The 24,327-nt window shown below is 38.8% G+C and overlaps 1 protein-coding gene across 2 annotated transcripts in view; it reads left to right on the top strand.

Moving 5' to 3' along the window:
- The window catches only part of DENND2C (DENN domain containing 2C), a 93,524-nt gene extending 69,290 nt beyond the window's left edge, over positions 1-24,234 (top strand). The window contains exons 9-19 of one of the 2 annotated variants that reach the window (XM_005887110.3): positions 2,337-2,446; positions 4,023-4,092; positions 4,617-4,694; positions 5,307-5,447; positions 5,914-6,062; positions 6,529-6,706; positions 12,742-12,783; positions 13,917-14,022; positions 20,419-20,655; positions 20,901-20,987; positions 22,036-24,234. In XM_005887110.3, the coding sequence (XP_005887172.3) occupies positions 2,337-2,446; positions 4,023-4,092; positions 4,617-4,694; positions 5,307-5,447; positions 5,914-6,062; positions 6,529-6,706; positions 12,742-12,783; positions 13,917-14,022; positions 20,419-20,655; positions 20,901-20,987; positions 22,036-22,067 (1,230 nt within the window). In that variant the 3' untranslated portion in view covers positions 22,068-24,234. Of the gene's footprint in view, positions 1-2,336; positions 2,447-4,022; positions 4,093-4,616; positions 4,695-5,306; positions 5,448-5,913; positions 6,063-6,528; positions 6,707-12,741; positions 12,784-13,916; positions 14,023-20,415; positions 20,656-20,900; positions 20,988-22,035 lie in introns of both variants that reach the window. The other variant, XM_070367446.1, reaches the window with a different exon arrangement.
- The last annotated feature ends 93 nt before the right edge of the window (positions 24,235-24,327 follow it).

Raw genomic sequence — 24,327 nt, forward strand, 5'->3', positions numbered from 1 at the left:
ATAAGGCACTTAGAACAGTGTCTAGCATATAGTAGCACAATATAATGTTATCCCGTATTAGTGAGGACTTAATGAGATAATGTATATAACATGCTTAATGCAGTTTCTGGCACATAGTAAGCACGTGATAAATGGTTACTATTATTAATAGTATTATTTTCTTTACCTTTTCCACAAAAACATTCATTCATTAATTGCATCAGTATTTCATAAATACCTACTATTTGCCAAGATTACATGTGGAGAACACAACTAAAATAGATATTCTTGGTCCCTGCCTTCACAGAGCTTACAAAGTAGACCCTAAATGTGGCTCTGAACTTTGTGACTGTAAAAATAAAGAACATGATCATTACATCAGGGCTTACAAAGTGATGGCCTCTGAGCTTATTAAGCCCACAGACATATTTTGGGGGGGTTGCTGTAATACAGTAATAAAATAATAATAAAGTTTTTGTCGTCAGTTTTTTGTTTAAAAGTCAAATTTCACATAGAAATCTGTATTTCGGCTTTGTCCTGAGAAACTGGAAAGACCGCCAGCACTCAGCCCACATTCCTAAGTGGCAGGAGCAGGACTGACTTCATGGGTATGTGACCACTGCAGTCACAAAAGGCCTCTGTCTCCTAGAAGGGCCCTGCTCCACAGGCAACTCTCAATTTATATTTGAATTTGTGTTTTGTAAGCGAGGAGTAAGGTCTGATGAGACAGTGGGGCGTGTGCCAGAGTCTTAAAGCCTGGCTTCATGCATGGTCTCACCTGCTTCCTCCCCAAAATGGGTTCTCTAGGTGTCCTCACTCCTACTTCTTGGTTCCCCAGGTCCTGTCAGGCTTCTGCCTTTCCAGCCTCACTCACTGGCTGCTGCCACCCTCTGCAGCATGCATGGGGAGGGTCAGGATCAGGCAAGCATTAACCCCGCAGTGTCTTAAGCAACGCATGGTCTTGCTTAATGCCTTAATGCAGTGTCTTAATGCCCTGCCCTGGGCATTGCTACTCCTATTCAGTGGGTGGTCTAGAGGTGCAAGCCTTTTCATCACCCCCAGTCCAAGTACTGAGCATGTGCCTGTGTGGAAGTTACAGCCCCTTGAGGCTTGCCCAGCTGCTGTGGGTTGGAGTGGTGGGCTCATGGTAAGGGAGTTACCCCGGCTCAACTTCCCTACCCTAGTCAGGACACAGGGTTTGAGTCCTGTGCCTGGCCCGAGGTGAAACCCCACAGCTGGTGGGTCAGTTGTGCACCAGATTGTGAGCCAGGGTCCCTGAGCACCTGTGAATGTCCACATTTATCCCCAAGATCCTCATGCCTGAGGAAGCATGCCTTTGAATGCAAAAATCAAAAACCCTGTTTTGTTTTAGAAATTAAAAGGTAGGTCACTGACATTAGTTACATGAAGGCAATATGGTAATTAGACTTATCTGCTTATTTTTGTACTAATTTTTAAATGTCTTGATTTAACTAAATTTAGACTGTTCTCTAAAGTACAATACCAAACTTGCACAAAAGGGTCTTCCATGCTAGAATTTTACAGGAAGTCACAAACCCATAATTAGGCAACAAAGATTATATGCTAAGGGAAATGATTATATATGGGGTGGATTCTAAAAATATGGTTTTTTCTAAGTAACGGTCATCTGACTTTTCAAAACATCTTGGATTATTGATCAGAGTATCTTGAGCTGGCTAGGTTTTTGCTATCACTATGTTATAACATAGATCTTCATTTATTTCATAGTTCATGATTCATAAAAATATTCTGACTAGTATGTGAATACTTGAATTAAGATTCTTTCTCTAGATAAGAAACTGTTTTCAATAATTTCTCTCATATCAGATTATAGGATCTCCTCAAGTACCCTCTCTCTATAAAAACAGAATTCTTTTTACTTAGAAACTGTTCCTTAGAAAATTTCAGTGATTAACAGTCTTGGCCCTCCTCTTTTATTAAACTGCACAAAAGCACTCTGAGATTGCTGCTGCTGCTGCTACTAGGTCGCTTCAGTCGTGTCCAACTCTGTGCGACCCCATAGACGGCAGCCCACCAGACTCTGTCATCCCTGGGGTTCTCCAGGCAAGAACACTGGAGTGGGTTGCCATTTCCTTCTCCAGTGCATGAAAGTGATAAGTAAAAGTGAAGTCTCTCAGTTGCATCTGACTCTTCGCGACCCATGGACTGCAGCCCACCAGGCTCCTCTGTCCATGGGATTTTCCAGGCAAGAGTACTGGAGTGGGTTGCTACCTCGACTTATTGGATACCTCTTTTCCTGAGAGCAGGCTGAGTTTTTTTGTTTCTGCACTCCACTTACATAGAATATTAGTCACTTCCAGTGTTATTTTTTTCAGGGTGATCATGGCTTTAAGCAATCCAGAGACACTGAAGAAAGGCTCAAAGTTATCCCTAAATTTTGTTTTCCTGATTCAAAGGACTGGGTGCCAACCTCAGAACTCAAGAGGTAAATAGACTACTTTATCTGATTTCTTTTGTTGAAACTGCAAAAGTAGAATCAGAATGTTCGAAAAACAGATAGAACCAGTAGTGAAGCTATGTGTACTCTGTGGCAGGGAAGGAAGGAACAGAATTAGGACATTTCCTATGTGGGGCTCCCAAAAGAAAAGTACAGTGTTAACGGGAAAACAAGTTTGAGAGTCTCTTCAATTTGCCACTTTACATACAATCAGAAATGCCACCAAGTGGACATAAAAGGAAAAAAACACTGAACTTAAGAACTCAAAAACAAAAATAAAACATGGCAGTGTCTGCATCTTGTATCTCCCTCAAATTGTTAGAAACAGCTATAGCCCAGATTGTATGTTCCCCTGTCAAACTTGTACAAAAAGGAGGCTGGAGTTTGGAAGGTGTAAGTATATTGGAAAGGAATTATAAGAAATTTCTTCCCAGTATCTAGAGGAAATTACTATTTTCAATTAATAAGACATCATCATCTCATATCCTGCTTGTAAATAGATGACTGCTTCTTTCAAAACTGGAATTACTGGTCATGTATTTAGGCTGAAAAGCATGATTATGTGAACCATATCACATGCTGATGACCTGCTGGAAGACAGCCTCAGCTGTTGCCTAACTGGCTGTGCCCTTCCACGCTGCGTTGCCTCCAGACTAAGCTGCTGCCTCTCACAACCAGTTTAGCCTGATCGCCACTGTCATCTCTGAGCCATCAATCCTGATGCTTTGTGCTGTCAGTTGCACTGCTGACCACATAGGCAGCTTCTTTCATATTGACCTGGCTGCTCCATGGTTGGCTTTTCCCTCTCCCCAAGAGTTATGTGTGTTCATTCTAAAATATATGGAAAATACAGAGAAGTAAATAAAAAGCAAAAATTAGAAATCACTGGCATTCTGGTTTACTCAGAGATAATCATTGTGTTTTGAGATGTTCCCTTCCAATCTTTATTCTTGTCCGTACATAGATGTATGTATATAATGTTGTTCAGATTTGAATTCCTTTTGATTGTTAATGAATTTATTTCTTGGGCCTCTCTAGGTCTTCATTTTGTAAGTTACCTATGCATTTTATCTTTTGCCTATGTTTCTAATGAGATATCAATTTTCCTATTATTTTTTATATATTAAGGATATAATCTTTTGCCTATCACTGTTCCATATGACCTCTCAAAACTAAGTAGAAGAATTTGGAAAGGAAGAATAGCTTATTAAAATCCTTTTTAGCTTACCTATGTGTTTGGCTAAACTGAGCATTCAACAAAAGGAAAATAGACTTGATTAATAGCTGACCGGATAAATAAGAAAGTGAAAGGAGGTGATGGCTTCAGCAGCTCATCCCATACCTGTTCTCTCACTCCAGTACAAAGTAAGATATTCTCAAGAGCTGGACCTTTGAGAATTTGAGAATTTTCCCTCAGGAAGAACATGACTTGCAATAAATGTAATATTGATGCTTCCTCTTACATCACAAAATTGCTGCTGTTAGACACTAATTTTTAATTTCTTGTTCCAAGGAATGTCATAAGTAGTTGTTTGAATCTCAAACTATTGACTATTTTTTTCAGTGAAACCTTCTCCTTTGTCTTAACTGGTGAAGATGGGAGCCGGTGGTTTGGTTACTGTAAGAAGCTCTTGGTAAGTCCCAGAGCTGTGTTCCAGGCAGCTTTGGTCAAGAAACAATAGAGTCAGACTGGGAACTTCAGAAGCATAATTTCTAGATGAGTCTGGGGGCTACTTAATGATCTGTGTATTACAAAGAAGCTATGTTAGCTTTAAACAGTAAGAGCAGGGTGGAGGTTAGCCACAGAGTGTTTTGGAATAGAAAGGGTATGGATTTATTTTATTTGTCTGTAATAGATAATGAAAGCACTGACATTGTAACTGAAGTCAGTCTGCTTATGTTTGAGGAATGGAGTACAATGAGCTAGTCGAGGGAGCTCTGAGTTACTTTCTTCTTGCTTAGATGCCTTCATTAAGCTGGAATGAATCATACCATCTTTTTTTTTTTTTTTTAGCATTTTTCCATCTTTCAGTGTTCCCTGAGAATGAGACCTTTGGTTCCTACTCTATACTAAGGAGTATTAAGAGGTATAAATAGTCCAAATTAGTAAAGACTTGTGCTACTTAATTTTTGCTTTGTTGTTATTGTTGTTGTTTAGCCAGAAGGCAAAGGAAAGCGACTCCCTGAGGTATACTGCATGGTCAGTCGCCTAGGCTGCTTCAACCTTTTTTCAAAGGTGAGTGGAGAATGGGTGCTATGAAAGATGGTGTCCTTTCTGAGCCCTGAGTACATCTTTGTTTCTGATGGCTTCACTAGGCAATGTTAAGTGGCATAGACTTTTAACATTCTACTTTAGAAAGGGTTTTCCTTTAGTAGATTTGAACTACAGGTTTGAAGGCTTAAACTTAGATCTCTAAACCACATGATGTTGCCCTGTAATCCTCACTTGGGTTTGCTAAACCTTGCTGCTTAAAGCGGAACTTTGCCTGAAGTTTATCTTGTCTCATGTCTCTCCCAAGCACCAAACTGCAGGATATTATTGTGTTACTTTCTTTGCCCCTTCCTTGGTGATATAAAAAGGGGCTCCTTTCTAAAATTAAATTGATCTATTTTTGTAACTTTTCTTAGAGATTTAAAGATACCTCCAAGAGAAAGGAGGCCTTTAATGAACTTTTATTAAAGGTGGCAGAAGCTTATCTGTCTTAAAATCTGGTGATCGTATTATTTTCAAGTTTGTGCAGTTCCTTTAATAGGATTTCAGTTTTTCAGTTCCTTTAATAGGATTCTTTTATGTTTTTGAACTGAGTCCTTAATTAAAAAAAAAAAAAGATATGTTTTGTGTATGTAGATTCTAGACGAAGTAGAGAAAAGAAGAGAAATGTCTCCAGCTTTGGTTTACCCCTTCATGCGAAGTGTCATGGAAGCTCCTTTCCCAGCTCCTGGACGCACCATCACAGTGAAGAGCTACCTCCCTGGGGCTGGAGATGGGGTAAGTTAGTTAATTTTGAGGAGACTCGCTAGCTGCCAACACGCAGTCCTTACGCTGGTAGACCTTACGTGATAGAAACCTTTCTCCTTTTCATAAATTACACAGAGTGTGTTTCAGTCGCAGAAGCACTAGAGAAACATCCAGTTCATCTGTGAGATTGTTGATCCTAGACCCCAAGAACCAGAGGTTTCTCTACCATTCATAGATTGAACCACTCATAAGTTGACCTGCAAGAGGTCAATTTCAATATGACAAATGTTGTCCGGTGGGATAAAAGATTTCACCAGAAATTTATGGCATGAAACTATAAAGTATTAAGTCTTGAGATCAGTGTAGGCTGCTTCACAAACTGCAGCAGCCCCTCTCTCTTGAATTTAATCTGTAAAAGAGTGATAGGGTCCATTAGTATTGTCATTAGGGATCTTTTCCCACCTCAGCTCCCCTAATTGAAGTGTTTGCATTGCAGTCCATTGAACTGTGCCGACCACTGGACTCACGGCTGGAACATGTTGATTTTGAGTGTCTCTTTAAGTGCCTGAGCGTGTGCCATCTCATTCGAGTCTGTGCCTCTCTCCTTTTGGAGCGGAGGGTAATCTTTGTCGCCAACAGCCTAAGGTGAGAAATAAGTAAGATATGTCACATCAGACTGGGGTTTTACTTGTTCTTAGTGTTTTAGAATTTGGCCATATTAAAAAAAAAACAAAAACGTTTAGGTAGGATCTCAATTACTTAATGCTGTAGAGACATGGATAATACAAAAGCTAATTGTGTTCAGCTATACCAGTCTCTTTTGAGGATTGCAATTAATTTACCTTTAAAATGTGTTTTGTTAAAACTTGTTAAAAATTGGTATTGATTCTCTGAGTATACACTAGTTTTTAGCAATATAAATTGTGGGAAACAACTGGATTGAGATTAAAGATTTTCAGAAAATTAAGTTAAAAATTAAATAGAATGTTAATGAGTAATCACAGAATTGTTCATCTGCGATCACTGGTTTGTAATGCTGTAATGTCATATCTGACATGCTCACCATATGTTGCTGTTTATGTGATATCAGTTTGCTTTCTCCTCTGGCTAGCACCCTGTCAAAATGTGGTCATGCAGCGGTTGCCACACTGTATCCATTCACCTGGCAGCATACCTACATCCCGGTCCTGCCAGCATCTATGATTGACATTGTGTGCTCACCTACTCCATTCCTTATTGGAATCCTGTCTTGCTCCTTACCACAGCTCCAGGACCTACCCATTGAAGAGGTAATATGGGAGAATTAGTACCTGTGAAAAAGATTGCAGCACTGGCAAATGAAAACAAGTGATTTTTAACAGTGACGGATATGTCATTAATTAATGATAATATGTACTTATTATTGTTATGCTATCATATTTTTGTATCTGCTTATTAAAATGAGAAAAATACTATAGTACACATGAATCTGAAGTTATATCTTATTTATAGCATTGAACCATGGGCTAATTCTTGTGTTATTCTGAAGAATAGGTCTTTTTTTTTTTTTAAATCATGCACAAAAACTACTCTGGGTTAATTTTTAAATTCTTTCAAATATAACATACATATAGAACAAAATGTATAGCTCAGTTAATTATCACAAAGTGAATGCTAATGGTAACCAACATTAGAATAGAATAGAGACATTACAGCCCTGGAAACAAAGTCCTCATCATGCCTTCTTTTTCTTGTTTTAAAAATTTTTTTTAATTATTCTTATTTATTGTTTGGCCATATTGTGTGGCATGTGGGATCTTAGTTCCTGACCAGGGATCAAACCTCTGCCCCTACACTTGGAGCTTGGCATCTTGACCACTGGACTGCCAGGGAAATCCCCCTCATGCTTTCCTCTAATCACTGTTCTCTAACCCCACTCCTTGCAAAAGGTAACTATTATCTTGAATTTTGATGCTCATTTTCTTGTTTTTCTTTATAACTTAACATCCTGGGCATGTATCCCTAGACAATATAGTTCAGTTTTGCCTGGTTTTAAGCTTGATATAAATGGATTCATACAGCAATATTTTTCTTTTCTTTTTTTTTTCTTAGTCTGGCTTCTTTCAAGCAACATTATATCTTTAAGATTCACCCATGTTGTGAGTTTAACAGTAGTTTGATCATTCTGATTGTGTATAGTAATCCATTGTGTGAATGTACTGCAGTTTTCTCATCCATTCTACAGTTGATGGACATTTGAGTTGTTTCCAGTTTGGAGTTATTATTAATAATGCTGCTATAAATATTCTTGTTCATGACCCTTGGTACATATGTGCATACAGTTTTATGGGCAAATATTTGGAAATGGAATTGCTGGGTCATAGAGAAAACATGTCTTCAACTTTAGTAAGTAAAGTCAAGCTTTTCCAAAGTACTTGTGCCAAGTTAAACTTCTTCCAGCAGTGTATGAGAGTTCCTGTTGCTCCATATCCTTGTCAGCCCTTGTTGTGATCAGTTCATATAATTTAGCTTATCAGATAGTTGTATTTTATTTTGGTTTTATTGGTATTCCTTGATTATGGTTGAGGGTGAGCATCTTTCTATGTTTATTAGCCATTTGAATGTCAATTTTTGTAAAATCCATAGGCTGTCCTTCTGCTGAATTGATTACTTTCATTGATTTGTAAGAGGCCTTTTCATACTCTGAATATGAACTCCTTTGTGGTTTGGCTTTTCATTCTCCAAAAAGATTTTTTTTAAATATGGAAATGCTCTTAATTTTAATGTGGCCAGAACTGTCAATCTTTTTTTTTTTTTTTTTAATGGTTAGTGTTTTTGTGTGTGTGTGTGTGTGAACTGCTTAAGTTTTTCTTAATATTAGCTTCATGGAAATAGCCTCCTCTGTTAGTTCCTGAAAGCTTTATTATAATGCCTTTAATTTTTGGCTCTTAAGCCTGGGGATTGATTTTTTATTTTATTTTTTTGTATATAATAGGAGGTAGGGAGAATTCCCTGGCAGTCTAGTGATTAGGACTCAGCACTTTCACTGCTGAGGATGTCAGTTCAGTCCCTGGTTGGGGAACTAAGATCTCACAAGCTGCGCGATATGACCAAAAAAGAAAGAAAGGAGGTAGGGATCATTTCATTTTTTTAAATATGGATAGCCTACTATCCGAGTACCACTTACTGAAAAAACTCTTCTTTATTACACTGATGGGTTAACCTCCCCCCTCCAATTTTTTTGAGAAATGATTTACATATAACATTGTGTTAGTTTAAATGTACAACATAATGATATGATTTTAGAAAAGGCAGAGGAACCAGATATCAAATTGCCAACGTCCGCTGGATCATGGAAAAAGCAAGAGAGTTCCAGAAAAACATCTATTTCTGCTTTATTGACTATGCCAAAGCCTTTGACTGTGTAGATCACAATAAACTGTGGAAAATTCTGAAAGAGATGGGAATACCGGACCACCTGATCTGCCTCTTGAGAAATCTATATGCAGGTCAGGAAGCAACAGTTAGAACTGGACATGGAACAACAGACTGGTTCCAAATAGGAAAAGGAGTACGTCAAGGCTGTATATTGTCACCCTGCTTATTTAACTTCTATGCAGAGTGCATCATGAGAAACGCTGGAGTGGAAGAAACACAAGCTGGAATCAAGATTGCCGGGAGAAATATCAATCACCTCAGATATGCAGATGACACCACCCTTATGGCAGAAAGTGAAGAGGAACTCAAAAGCCTCTTGATGAAAGTGAAAGAGGAGAGTGAAAAAGTTGGCTTAAAGCTCAACGTTCAGAAAACGAAGATCATGGCATCTGGTCCCATCACTTCATGGGAAATAGATGGGGAAACAGTAGAAAACAGTGTCAGAGTTTATTTTTGGGGGCTCCAAAATCACTGCAGATGGTGACTGCAGCCATGAAATTAAAAGACGCTTACTCCTTGGAAGGAAAGTTATGTCCAACCTAGATAGCATATTCAAAAGCAGAGACATTACTTTGCCAACAAAGGTCCATCTAGTCAAGGCTATGGTTTTTCCTGTGGTCATGTATGGATATGAGAGTTGGACTGTGAAGAAGGCTGAGAACTGAAGAATTGATGCTTTTGAACTGTGGTGTTGGAGAAGAGTCTTGAGAGTCCCTTGGACTGCAAGGAGATCCAACCAGTCCATGAAGGAGATCAGCCCTGTGATTTCTTTGGAAGGAATGATGCTAAAGCTGAAACTCCAATACTTTGGCCACCTCATGCAAAGAGTTGACTCATTGGAAAAGACTCTGATGCTGGGAGGGATTGGGGGCAGGAGGAGAAGGGGACGACAGAGGATGAGATGGCTGGATGGCATCACTGACTCGATGGATGTGAGTCTGAGTGAACTCCGGGAGTTGGTGATGGACAGAGAGGCCTGGCGTACTGCGATTCATGGGGTTGCAAAGAGTCAGACACGACTGAGCGACTGAACTGAACTGAACTGAATGATATGATATGATATATACCTATATTTGAGGGCTTCCTTGGTGACACTGGTGGTAAAGAATCCACCTAGCAATGCATTAGGCATAAGAGACGTGGGTTTGATCCCTGGGTCATGATGATGCCTTGGAGGAGGAAATGGCAACCCGCTCCAGTATTCTTGCCTGGAGAATCCCGTGTACAGAGGAGCCTGGCAGGCTACAATCCATAGGGTCACAAATAGTCAGACATGACTGAAAGGACTTCATACACACACACACATGCATATATTTCAAAATGATTACCACAGTAAGTTTAGTTAATATCCATCACCTAACATAGTTAGAAAAAGTTTTTTCTTGTGATGACAACTTTTAAGATGGACTCTTAGCAAGTTTCAAATATACAATATAGTATTGTTAACTGTAGTCACATGCTGTACATTACATATCCAGCACTTACTTACCTTATAACTGGAAATTTGTGCCTTTTGATTCCCTATACCCATTTTATCTATCTCCCAACCCATCTCTGGCAACCACCAATCTGTTCTCTGTATCTATGAATTCGGTTGTTTTAGATTCCACATGTAAGTGAGATCATATGGTATTTGTTTTTCTCTGCTTAACTTATTTCACTTAGCATCCACATTGTTACTATGGCCGGATTTCCTTCTTTTTATAGCTGAATAATATTCCATTGTATATATTGTATGTATATATTGTATGTATATATATACACCTCTTTATCTAGTCATCTGTATGCACAGTTAGGTTGTTTCATTGTTATGGCTGTTGTAAATAATGCTGCAGTGAACATGGGGGTGCAGCTATTCTTCAAAATAGTGATTTTGTTTCCTTTGGATACATGCCCAGAAGTGGCATTGCTAAATTATGTGCTGGTTCTATTTTTAATTTTTTGAGGAACCTCCTTACTGTTTCCAGAGTGGCAAAACCAATTTACATTTCCATAAAGAGTACACAATAGTTTCCTTTTCTCTACATTCTTGCCAGTATCTGTTATCTCTTGTCTTTTGTTAATAATCGTTCTAACAGGTGATAATATCACATTGTTGTTTTTTGGTCTGCATTTCTTTGATGTAGAGTATCTTTTCATATGTTTATTAGTCATCTGCATGCCTTCTTTGGAATAATGTCTATTCAATTCCTCTGCCTGTTTTTTGTTTTTTTTTCCTCTACCTGTTTTTAAATTTGATTCTTTGGGGTTTCTTTTTTTCCTGTTGAGTTGTATGAGTTCTTTATATGTTTTGGATATTAACCCCTTAACCAGTATATGAATTTCAGGTATTTTTCTCCCATTCTGTAGGTTTTCTTTTTATTTTACTGATGGTTTCCTTTGCTATTCAGAAGCTTTTTAGTTTGATGTAGTCCAACCTGCTTATTTTTGCCTTTGTTACCTGTGCTTTTGGTGTCAAATCCAAAAAATCATTGCTAACACCAATGTAAAGATGCTACCCTGCTATGTTTTCTAGGAGTTTCATGATTTCAGGTCTTATGTTTAAGTCATTAATTCATTTTGAGTTGATTTTGTGTATGGTATAAGATAGGGATCCAATTTTATTTTTTGGCATGCAGCTAATTTTCCTATAACCATTTCTTGAAGAGATTGTCCTTTCCCTGTTGTATATTCTTGGCTCCATTGTCATAAGCTAATGGACTATTTGTGAGGTTTATTTTTGAACCCTGTATTCTGTTCCATTAAGCTATGTGTCTGTTTTATACTAGTACTACACTGTTTTGATTGCTATAGCTTTGTAATAGTTTGAAATGAGAACGTATGATGGCCTCTACCTTTATTCTTCTTTCGTAAGATTGCTTTGGCTATTTGGGGTCTTTTGTGGTTCCACAGAAATTTTAGAATTGTTCTATTTCTGTGAAAATTGCCATTGGAATTTTGATGGGGATTGCACTGACTGTAGATTGCTTTGGGTAGTACAAACTTTTTAACAATATTGGTTCTTCCACTCCATGAGCACAGAATATCTTTCCATTTATTTGTGTATTGTTCAGTTCCTCTTACCAGTATCTTATAGTTTTCAGCATAGATATCTTTTACCTCCTTATTTAAATTTATTCCTAGGTATTTTATTCTTTTTGATATAGTTGAAGATGAAGTTGTTTTCTTAATTTATTTTTCAGATACTTTATTGTTAGCATATAGAAACATTCCTAATTTTGGTATTAACCTATTTTTTACTTTGTTACTATGGAAATTTTAAACATATGTAAAAATGAAAAAAGAATAAAATTAATTACCCTCCTTAAATACTTATAAAGTTTAGACTAATTGTACTACCTCTCTCCCATAATATTTTGAAGTATATCCTTATGTTATTTCATAATTCTAAATATTACAATATGAATATCTAAGCCTAAGATCATTTTAACATAATCACAATACCATTATCACACCTAAAAAATTTAATAACAGTTTTTAATATCAGAAAAATTCAATATTCAGATGTCTAATTATTTCGTAAATTTTTCATAGCTTGAATTAGGTCCCAGATAAAGTCTATACACTGTATTTGGTTGGTGTGGTTTTTTTTAGTCTCTTTTAATCTCTAGGTGTGCCACCATCATTTTTTTTTACTTGAAATATTCTTTACTAGTGTTGATGAGTTAGCTTTTAAATGGGCTAAAACTTTAATGCATAACAATATCCAATCACTTTATATACTGGAAACTATTATAATATTTAAGTCAGTTATATTTCAATTAAAAACAAAACCAAAAAACCCTTTAAGTTTAAAACTATTCCCATTGCATGAAAGAATCAAAGCATTCTTCCTGATCTAACAACGCCTAATGTATTTCTCTCTGAATGTCTCTGGTTTAACTTGTCTGGCTCCTTTATTCCATAGGTGCTGATAGTTGATCTCTGCGCAGACAAGTTTTTACAGGAGGTGGGTGACAAAGGAGATGATTACATAATGTTTGGGGATAATTGGCCAGAAAATATGTGAAAGTACTTAGAGAAGGTGACTCAGGCAAGACCTATAGTTCCTACATACACACTTGACTTGACACTGTGGCCAATCATACGAGATTGACCTGAAAAATTTGTCTTGGGTTCATAGCTGTCTGTCTCAATTTAAGGAAGGAGGAAACAGATTAAATGTCATTCTCAAAAGAGGTGACCCTCCCTTCAAGTCTTATGGGTTGATATATAGGCCTCTAATTTAATTAAATTTAACAAGTATTCAACACCAATTATTTCTAGATGTTCTGCTAGTCAGTCAGAAACTAAAAATGAGTAAGACACTCAGCTTGATCCCTCAGGCCTTACAGTTTAAAGGGGGAGAGGGAGCAGATATAGCCATAAAGTTTTAGAAATGATATATATTTGAAATTTGCACAAGATACAGTAGGGGCAAAAAGAAATAGTCACTTATTCTGGATAGTGAAGAGGAGAATTAGAAAAGCCTTAGAGCAACCCTCTGTATGTAACCTGTATATAGGTTTGTGAGCACTGAACATAGGGTGAAAAGAATGTTTCTTGTTTCATAATCAATCAGCTCATCACATTTGAAACACCATTTATTTGGGAATGATCTTTGTAATATATCATATGACTTGGAGATGAGAACTATTTGGTTTGGAAACTTCCAAAGAGTCTTATAAGACATATTATTTATGTTTCTTAAATTTAATTAAGATGTTCCCTGGTGGCTCAGATGGTAAAGAATCTGCCTGCAGTGCAGGAGACCAGGGTTCAATCCCTGGGTGGGAAAGATCCTCTGGAGAAGGGAATGGCTACCTACTACAGTACTCTTGCCTGGAGAATCCCATGGACAAAAGAGCCTAGCAGGCTACAGCCCGCAGGGTCATAAAGAGTCGGACACGACTGAGCGACTAACACTTCCACACCAGAAACATCATGGATTCTGTTCAATGTAGGGAAGGAAGCTTCAGACAGACTCCTTTTAGCCGAAATACATACAAAGCCACCTGTGGCACCTGGGGGACTTTAATAGGGCCCTAAGTTTGAGACTTTCTCTCTCAAAGCTCATGAAAATCTCAATTTTCTTCTCTTAAGGTATCTGATGAGGATGAAATTCTACCACCTAAACTACAAGCTGCCCTGATACAGATTTTGGAAGAACGAAATGAAATATTGGCTCAGGAGCAGAATTTTTCACAAGGTATGAGACAAGTGGCTGAGGATTTAAGGTCAAGACAGTAAAAACCAAATGCCCAGCATCCTGCCAAAGCATATATAAAAGTAGTATGAGATTGCCTGTGCCTTCATAAACTGATAGTCAGCTTCCTTGCTCACCCTCGATGTGCCAAGTCCTCTTCTTTTTCAGGACTTTGGCATTTGCTCAGTTCCATGTATGGAATGCTATTCCCCTAGGCACATGGCTCCTGCTCTTTGTTCTTGTAGGTCCATGCTCAAATGTCAGTTTCTTAGTGAGGCTTTTCCTGACTGTCCTGTTTCCACTTGTCCCCATTCCCTTAGCACTTCCTGTCCTCCTTCCTGACCTAATTTTTCTCCATGGCCTTCATCACCATCTGATGTGCTAGAGTGTAAGTTCTATGAGAACAGTGACTGTCTGTTTGTTTTCTATTTCCAATACTTTGAACAGCATTCACTAAATAGGTACTCAGTAAGTATTTGTTAAATGAAAAGATGAATAATATTTATTGGGTGGCTTACTGTATGCCAAGCATTATTTTAAGCACTTAGCATACATCTTATTTGATCCTTGTAATATCTGTATGAAGCAGGTATTATTATTTAATCCCCATTTTACAGATGAGAACTCAAAGGCTGTTTACTGATGGGGATCATTAGAGAAGGAGCAAGTTTAGAGGAGTAACTAAAAGTTCAGTTTTGAACATTAAGTTTGAGATACCTGAACGTGAAAGTCACTCAGTTGTGTCCAACTCTTTGCAACCCCATGGACTATGCAGTCCATGGAATTTCCCAGGCCTGAATACTGGAGTGGGTAGCCTTTCCCTTCTCCAGGGGATCTTCCCAACCCAGGGACCAAACCCAGGTCTCCCGTGTTTCAGTCGGATTCTTTACCAGCTGAGCCACAAGGGAAACCCAAGAATACTGGAGTGGATGGCCTATCTGTTCTTCAGTGGATCATCCTGACCCAGGAATTGAACAAAGCAAACTGGGGTATCCTGCATTGCAGGCGGATTCTTTACCAACTGAGCTATCAGGGAAGCCCATTCATTCTCTTAACAGTTTCATCTTCCCAACTCAGGGATCAAACCCAGGTCTCCCGCATTGTGGGCAGATTCTTTACCAGCTGAGTCATAAGGGAAGCCCAAGAATACTGGAGTGGGTAGCCTATCCCTTCTCCAGTAGATCTTCCCAACCCAGGAATCAAACTGGGGTCTCCTGCATTGCAGGTGGATTCTTTACCAACTAAGCTATCAGGGAAGCCCCTTGAGCTACCTATTGGATACCTATCTAATATCTGGCAGACATTCACCTGGAGATATCAAGTAGGCATTTATATACAAGAATTTGAAATTCAGAGGAAAGATTTAGGCTAGAGACATACATTGCTATTTTAAATCTGAGGAACCAGATGAGATAACCCAATAGAGTGAGTATAAGTAGAAAATTTAAACAATTTAAGGATTGAGCCCTGGTTGGGAATGATGTGCTTGAATTTATAACTTTTGACAGTTGGGAAGAGAAGAATCCAGCAAAGGAGACTAAAAAGAGCAGCTAGTGAAGTAGGTGGAAAACACAGGAGTATGGATTGCAGAAGCTGAGTGAAGAAAGTATTCCATGAAGGAAAGAGTAAACAGTTATATTTAATGCCACAAAGAGGCCAATAATATGAAAACTGAGAATTGACCAGTGGATTTGACAATGGGAAGGGCTCTGGAAACCTTGGTAACAGCAGATTCAATGAAAAGGTGGGAAGAAAGTGAGACGGGGGTAAGTTCAAGAGAAAACTAGAATGACCTTCATCTTTTTGTAAAATTTTAGCAGAAGAGCAAAAGGCCAAGAATAGCTAAGACACTCCTGAAAAAAAACAAGATTGACGAGCTTGCCCTACAGAACATCAAGATTAACTATAAGGTCATAGTAATTGAGATTATTTGGGTTCAGAAGAAGCAAACAGAGCAATAAAAATGGGAAGAATAGAGAATGCACATGCATAAGGAAACTTGATTTGTGTCAGTCAGTGCCAGCACTGAATAGCAGTGGGAAAAGAATGAACCATTTGGTAAACAGTTCTAGGGCAACTGGTTTTCCACATGAAAAGAAACAGAGATGGATCTGTACTCCACATTATACACAGAATTAATTAGGATAAATTAAAGACTTAATGTTACAAGTAAAACATTTAAAATGTTTAGAAAATGATAGAAACTATTTTATGTTTGGGGACAGTAATGGATTTCTGAAATGTGGCACAAAGAACACAGACTATAAAGGATAAGATTGATTAATTTGACTGTGCTAATTTAAAAATTTTACTATTTATTTATTTGGCTGCGTTGGGTCTTTAGTTGCAGAAAAATGTGGGATTTTTTTTCTTTTTAGTTGTAGCACGTGGAATCTTTTTGTGGCATATGAGATCTTTTTTAGTTGTAGCCTGTTGGGTTCCACTTATTGGACCTGGGATCAAACTCAGGCCCCTGCATTGGGAGCATGGAGTCTTAGCCACTGGACCACCCAGGAAAGTCCCTGACTATGTTAAATTTTAAAATTTTCTGTTCATCCAGGGACACCATGGAAAAGGAATAAAAAACAAGATACAAACTAAATGAAGACATTTTCAACAAATATAACTAACAAAGGAATAGTATCTAAAATTTAGTTTTTAAAATTCCTCCAATTTAAAAGTAAAAAGATGGTCAACCCAAGAGAAAAATGGGGGAAAGATATGAACAATCATTTCATAGAAGAGGAAATATGAAAGGCCAACAAATATATGAAAAGATATAGAACCTCATCAAAATCAGGAAAATGTAAATTAAAACCACACTGAGATACCATTTTATATCCACCATATTGGTAAAAATTTTAAAGTCTGACAATATCAAGTATTGATGAGAATGTTTAAATTAGTTCAGTACCTTTGGAAAAACAATTTGGCGTCATCTAGTAACGTTAAAGGTGTATATATCCTGCTACTGCTGCTACTAAGTCACTTCAGTCGTGTCCGACCCTGTGCGACCCCATAGATGGTAGCCCACCAGGCTCCCCCGTCCCTGGGATTCTCCAGGCAAGAACACTGGAGTGGGTTGCCTTTTCCTTCTCCAGTGCATGAAAGTGAAGAGTGAAAGTGAAGTCGCTCAGTCATGTCCGACTCTTAGCGACCCCATGGTCTGCAGCCCACCAGGCTCTTCCCTCCATGGGATTCTCTAGGCAAGAGTACCGGAGTGGGTACAACCCAACAATTCCATTTTAAATATATACACAAGAGAGCTCTTGCACATGATAACTAGGAAACAAGTACAGTAATTTTTGTAGTGGTATTATATGTGATAGCAAAAACTAGAAACAACCTCAGTGTCCACTGACAAGAGAATATAGCGTTAAAAAAGAATCTTAAAAACACACACTGAGGACTTCCAGTGGTTAAGAGTCTGCCTGCCAATGCAGGGACACCAGTTCTATCCCTGGTCCCAGAAGATTCCACAAGCTGGAGCAACTAAACCTGTGCGCCACAACTACCGAAGACTGCACACCCTAGAGCCGGTGCTCTGCAGTAAGAGAAGCCATTGCAGTGAGACGCCCACACACCGCAACTCGAGAGTAGCCCCGCTCATCGCAACTAGAGAACGCCTCTGCTCAGAAACAAAAACCCAGCGCAGCCAAAAAAAAAAGATTAAACATACACACATACTGAATAAAATAATAAGTTTCAGTAGAAGATAATGTTTTATATAATGTTCAAAGACATACAGAACCTTGTTAGGGGTTGGGGTTAAGTTGTTGGGGTTGCATGTGTGTAGTAAGACTACGTAAAGTAAATGAAATACCAAAATTCCAAATAACGGTCACCCTCTATTGGAAAGTAGGGGAAGAATACCACTGAGAGGACATCACACAGAGAACTTCAGAGATACACGTGATGTTCTGTTCTAATCTTGATGGTGGGCATTTGTGTGGTCATTTCATTGCTGGGCTTATGAAATATTCATGCATGTAAAAGAATGTATAATGTATATACATTAAAAGAGAAACAAAGGATGGGAGATAAGGTATTGAAAAACATAATTTTTAAAAGAAAGGGAATTAGGTGTAAGAAAGTGGGTTGTTGTTTAGTCGCTAAGTCGTATCCTACTCCTTGTGACCCTATGGACTGTAGGTCGCCAGGCTTCTCTGTCCGTGGGATTTCCCAGGCAAGAATACTGAAGTGGGTTGCCGTTTCCTTCTCCAGGAGATTGTCCCAACCAAGGGATTGAACCCAGGTCTCTTACATTGGCAGGCAATTCTTTACCGCTGAGCCACTAGGGACCCCCTAAGTATAAACAAATCTTCCGAGAAATTTTTTGCTGTAAACTGGAGGAGGGATGGGACAATAACTGGAAGGAATGAGAGAGTGGGGCAAAAGTGTTGACCGTAAAAGCAGTGATGGATTCTCAGTTGCAGAAAAAAACAGATGAGAAGAAAGTCTGTTGAACAAAATATAATGGAAATCTAGATTAGAATAAAAACATAAGGACTTCCCTGGTAGTCCCAAGGCTAAGACTCCGTGCCCCCAATGCAGGGGCCCCAGGTTCAGCCACTGGTCAGAGAAGTACATTGCACATGCCACAACTAAGACCCAGCATAGCCAAATAAATAAATAACTTAAAAAAAATTAAAAATGTAATGTCAAGAGTGGGGTTTAGGGGAGAATGGATACACATATATGTATGGCTGAGTCGCTTTGCTGTAAAACCTGAAACTATCACAACATTGCTAATTGGCTACACTCCAACATAAAATAAAAAACTTAAAAAATGTAATGTCAGAAGAGACCTTAGAAATTGCCTAATCAGCCACCTCGTTGTGCAGATACAGAAAGAGAGGCCCTGAGAGGTAAAACAAGTTGCCCACTATTATACAGCTGTTTCATGGTAGAAATCTGATTAAACCTCAGTCCCAGATTCCCAGTCAGCCCACAGGAAAGAGCAAGAGACACACTGTGCTAGATTACAGTGGTTAAGAATCACCTGACTTGGGGGTTCCTGCAGCTTCTCTCTGGTACTGGGTGAGGTGACCTGAGAATGTCTTTGATTTGAGCTTGATTTTCCTCAGCTGTAACAAGGAAATGATACGTCTGCCTGTCTGGATTATTACTACATTTGTAAAAGCACTCATTAAATTATTATTTATTATGGAATAATCATGATGCAATATGAAATGAGAAAGTTGAGTGAGAAACTGATTTGGTGGAGAAATATAATGAATTTGGTTTTGACATGCATTGTTTATTTATGTGATTTATAGTCTACCAATTTCCTAAAAGGACCTGAGATGGTGACTTTTTGTTTTTGGCTGAGCCCTGTGGCTTGTAGCCAGAGAAGGTAATGGCACCCCACTCTAGTACTCTTGCCTGGAAAATCCCATGGACGGAGGAGCCTGGTAGGCTCCAGTCCATGGGGTCGCTAAGAGTTGGGGACAACTGAGCGACTTCACTTTCACTTTTCACTTTCATGCATTGGAGAAGGCAATGGCAACCCACTCCAGTGTTCTTGCCTGGAGAATCCCAGGGACAGAGGAGCCTAGTGGGCTGCCGTCTGTGGGGTCGCACAGAGTCGGACACGACTGAAGCGATTTAGCAGCAGCAGCAGCAGTGGCTTGTAGCGTCTTAGTTCCCAGACCAGGGATCAAACCCGTGCCCTGGGCAATGATAGCACAGAGTCCTAACCACTAGACTGCCAGGAAATGCCCTAGATGGTGACTTTTAGACAAAAGGAATATAAATGCTAATGGGACAGCCAATTGATGATCACCTAAAATGTAGCCTGAAAGTGTGGAAGGTGAATTTTTGTGAAATATCAGGACTGGAGATCTGAGGTTGAGAATTATTGACAAAGAAAGTCAGCTCTCTCTCCATGCCAGTTAGCTCTTTAAGGAAAGGAATGTTGAAGAGAAGGGGTCCAAAGACCAATCCCAGGAAGAAGAAGAAGAGTCAAGAGTAAAACAAATATTTGGTCATAAAGGCAGGAGAGGAATCAGGAAGACCATCAAATTGTGGGAGACAGAAGGAATGAGGAGGAGGGCAGCACAAGTGCAGCATAGAGTTTTAAGGAGGATTAAAAATTGAAGAGTAGATTAAACTCAGCTGGTTCTCACTGGTCTTTGAAAGAGCAGTTCCAGGGAAATTACAGATGTGCAGACCACAGTATGTGTGGGAAGACAGTGACGGTAAGGATATAAGCCATTTGCTATTTTTCTGGTCATGAAGAGAGCAAGAAAGCTGAGAATGAGGATTCCTATATTTATTCTCTGACCTTTAATCTATGATTCCCTAGGTGTCACTTTTATAACCAGAGCCAGTGTCCCTATAAACACAAAACTTAGGTGATTTTTTTTCCCCTTTCTATTTTCTTTCATTTTGCAGAAGATGTGACACTCAACTCTCTGGTGTCCGAAGCATTTGTCAGGTTTTTTGTGGAGCTGGTGGGACATTATTCTTTGAGCATGACTGTCACTGAGCGTGGGGAGCGTGTATTCCAAAGGGAGCCATTTCGTAAATCTCACACCTCCCGAAGTGTACGCCACTTCCTGGATCTCTTCATGGAAACTCAAATGTTTGCAGGATTCATCCAGGACCGAGAGCTTCGGAAAAGTGGGGTGAAAGGTCAGTTTCATCCTAAAGGTCTCCCTCTGTATTTAGTGAACGCTTGAAAGATTTGAAAATAATATAAACAAAAAATAACATAAGGCTACAAGGACTCACGATCAGTTGTTTATTATGGGAAAATTTTTATTTTGTGATATTGTTTTAGCTCCGGAAGCACACTGGTAATGAGCACAGAGTTTTATTCAGTTGATTTTTCAGTCTTGAGTGTATGACAGTTTGAGCAGCATGAGTTTTCTTTGTAGGTTTGTTTGAGGTCCGGGCTCTCCAATATTTGGAAACAATTCCTGAGTCTGAGCCCAGCGGAGTGAATAGAATTTTGCGAAGTCTTGGTAAGTTGCTGTGTTTTCCTATTATTATTAGATAAATATAGTAAAAAAAAAAAAAAAATAACAAACTTTTGTGTAAGCATGCCTCATCACAAAAGCTTTACCATCACATCAACAATATAACCTCGCATACAGTGACCAGAAACCATTACCCTATTTCCACAGTGTTTGGAGAATGACAAGACTCTCAGACGTTAGGATTCTCCGTCAGAGTTGTCCATGGGACTGTTTTCCTCAGATGAAGCTTCCTTATAAGAATTTTGCATACCATAATTATTCATCTTTTTCTAGACCACATCCTATGGAGAATCTTATTAAAAACTGCACCTTTTTCCAGAAAAATACCCTTGGAGCATATAAACACATTTTGCATATACTTTTAGGGTGTTCATGGACCCCCTTGAAGCCCATCCATGCACTCCAGGTTAAAAATACCTGGTTAAGGGCATCTGAAGCAAAAGAGGATTTCCTGCAAGTCTCTAATTTTACACTTCAAATTATGCCTAGGGCTGTTACTTTATCTTTATACCACAGTGTTAGATTAGATCAGTGGTTTTCAGCTGTGACTACAATATTAGACTCTCTGGAGAACTTAAATGAAAATTCAGGGAATTCCCTGGAGGTCCTGTGGTTAGAACTTGGAGCCTCCACTGCAATTGGCATGATTCAATCCCTTCTCGGGAAACTAAGATCCCACACTGCAGGCTGCATGGTGCGGCAAAAAAAAAATTAATAAAATCCACTCCCACCCCTCACCAGGCTCCAGGAAATCTCTGGAGAGCAGGAAAAGCAATTTTAACCTGCAGTCAGATTTGAAAATGGCAGGATTAGATAATGTCTGAGTTTCCTTCTATGTCTACAAATAGACGTTTGGGGGTTCTGTGTGTGTATGTTTGGTTTAGGTTTTTTGGTGGTTAAACACATCAACTGATAACTTGAGATGGCAGCTTACTCCTGGGCTGTTCTGAATGACTAGGTTTAATCCCTTGCATCAAATAATGTATCCTAAATAAAAATGAACTAATGAGAGTTCACTCTTTTTTTCCTTTAGGAAGTAAAATGAAATTTCTGCAGAAGAAATGAAATCTTGACTGCCTCCATCCTGAATAGAACAGAAACCGCCAAAGAAACTATTTTTCCAAGAGTCAGGATGCCCTGAAGTATTCTACAAAATGTTGAAAGGTTACAGAGTGGGCCAGGTTCTTGGAGGAGGATTCTCCTGTTGCTGCTGTAGTAACCACTGGAGAATTGTTGGGAGTAGTCTGGAACCTATACTTCCTTTACTCTGTCTGCCTCCAGATTTTTTCAAGTGGCCTTTTGAGTCTTGGCTCATTCTTTGTGTTTTGAGTTTAGCCTATGAAGACACTTGTCTTTTACAAGAGAAGGACATGGTGTTGCATTTTTTAAAACAGCTCAAAGTCGAGCACAGTGAGAAAAGTGCTGCATTTAAGGTACTAGGGAGGCATGATACAAGTCGAGGACACAAGCCCTTCACATGTAATTCTCATCACTGAAATACCATGGCAGCTTTAAACCTATGGGCTGTTTAAGGAATATACTCATCTCTTTTTTGAGGGGCGGGGCGGGGGGGAAGTGTTTAAAGCTAGGGGAATCTCACATGGAAGTCCTATTTATTAACACTGTTGTTGAGTATCTTATAAAAATAGATACCCTACAACATTCCTTCCACATTGTGTGGCACTTGGGTAGCTTGTCCCTCATGTATCGACATTAAACATTGGGAAATTATAGCTAATAGGGGGACTTCCCTGGTGGTTCAGTGCATAAGACTCCACACTTCCACTGCAGGGGACAGTTTCCATCCCTGGTCAGAGAGCTAAGATCCCACGTGCTGTGTGACATGACCAAAAGAGAAAAAATATATAACTAATAGGAAAATTTTGTCTCAAGGGCATGAAAACTACCTTCTTTTTCAGGGTCCATCTTGTGCCGTGAATGGTACGTGTGTGTATGTCATCTTTAATTTACTCTTTAAATCAACTGTTTGCATCTCTCATTTCATTGATGAAGAAAGTGGAATTCAGAGTTTAAATAACTTTAAACTGAAGCCAGGACCATTCATTTTTTTAAAACAAAACTGGTTATTCCTACAGATGGAAAATTGGGCTCTGTGGGATTATAGCTATTGGAAAAGGTTTTTTTGTTTTGTTTTTTGCTTTAAGCTGAAGTGCGCCAGAGCCAACTTGCAGCTCTGAGGATACAGGACTTCATGCTACAGGTGTCCAGCTGAGACTCTTTTCTTGGTTCTTCTAGAAATGTTGGACTTTTTCTCTAAATTGGACTCAGAATATGGACATTTCCTGGGCACACACCACATAATCACCCCAACTTTTAATATCTAAAGTAGTAGCAGTGATTTGAAAGAGAAATTTGTCAGCCATGGTGTAATTTTAATTGATAAATGTTATAGCAAGTGTCAGTTTGTTTTCTTCAACTCCTGCTGATGGCTTTAACTGCATAAAAAATATTCAAACTTAAAACATCGTTGTGTTATGATACAACTTACTGACTTTTGCAGTATTGTCATTACAACCCATTCAGGTGTGTGTGGATGGATCTGAAGCAGACAACATGTAAGATGGGTGCTGTCTAATACAATTCCTATAGATGTGGGTCCAGAAAAATAGAACTGAGCCCGTGTCTTAAAAAAAATAAATGTTTATTAAGCAGCTTACCCCAGTGGGACTTTTACCAGACATTTCCCCATTTGGTCTCTTCTGACACTCCCACCCTGAGGGAACAATCAGTAACTGGGAATTGAGTGTTTATCCCTCTGTGAGGAGCCCTTTACTTCAGGGATGGGAGTCTTATTTTTATCCCTCCCATCTGAAGCTGCTTCCTTAAGTCTGTTTTGTTTTGTTTTTGTAAAGAATTACGAATTCTGGACATGTTTGTAAGATAATCGCTCAAGATTTGTATAAAATATTGTTCACAGATCTTTTAATGAATAAACACAAAAAAATACCATGGAGCTCTTGGAGAATTTAAAATAAAATTGCTTAAGTTGTAAAGATGTTTTACTTCATTTAAATCGAAAGCTAACACACTTATCTAAAGGTAGGTAAAGGATAAACAGTCCTAAAGTAACCAAGCCTGATAACCGTGGCCAACATTTTCAAGCTCTTGGCGAAGTCCGGGTCTAGATTTGCACACCGGCACAGGGTATACTGCTGCTACATTACTTGGTCTTTCCCTGCTTGGTCGAAGGGAACTAGAAGCCAGGGACCAGAAGAGCATCAGCAATAGCAGGAATGGTTGGAGGCAATGAGAAGAGCTCTTCTTTTTTTTTTTTTTTCTCTAATTTTCTCTAATTTTATTTTAT

This window comes from Bos mutus, chromosome 3 (genome assembly GCF_027580195.1).
Source record: "Bos mutus isolate GX-2022 chromosome 3, NWIPB_WYAK_1.1, whole genome shotgun sequence".
Lineage (NCBI taxonomy): Eukaryota > Metazoa > Chordata > Mammalia > Artiodactyla > Bovidae > Bos > Bos mutus.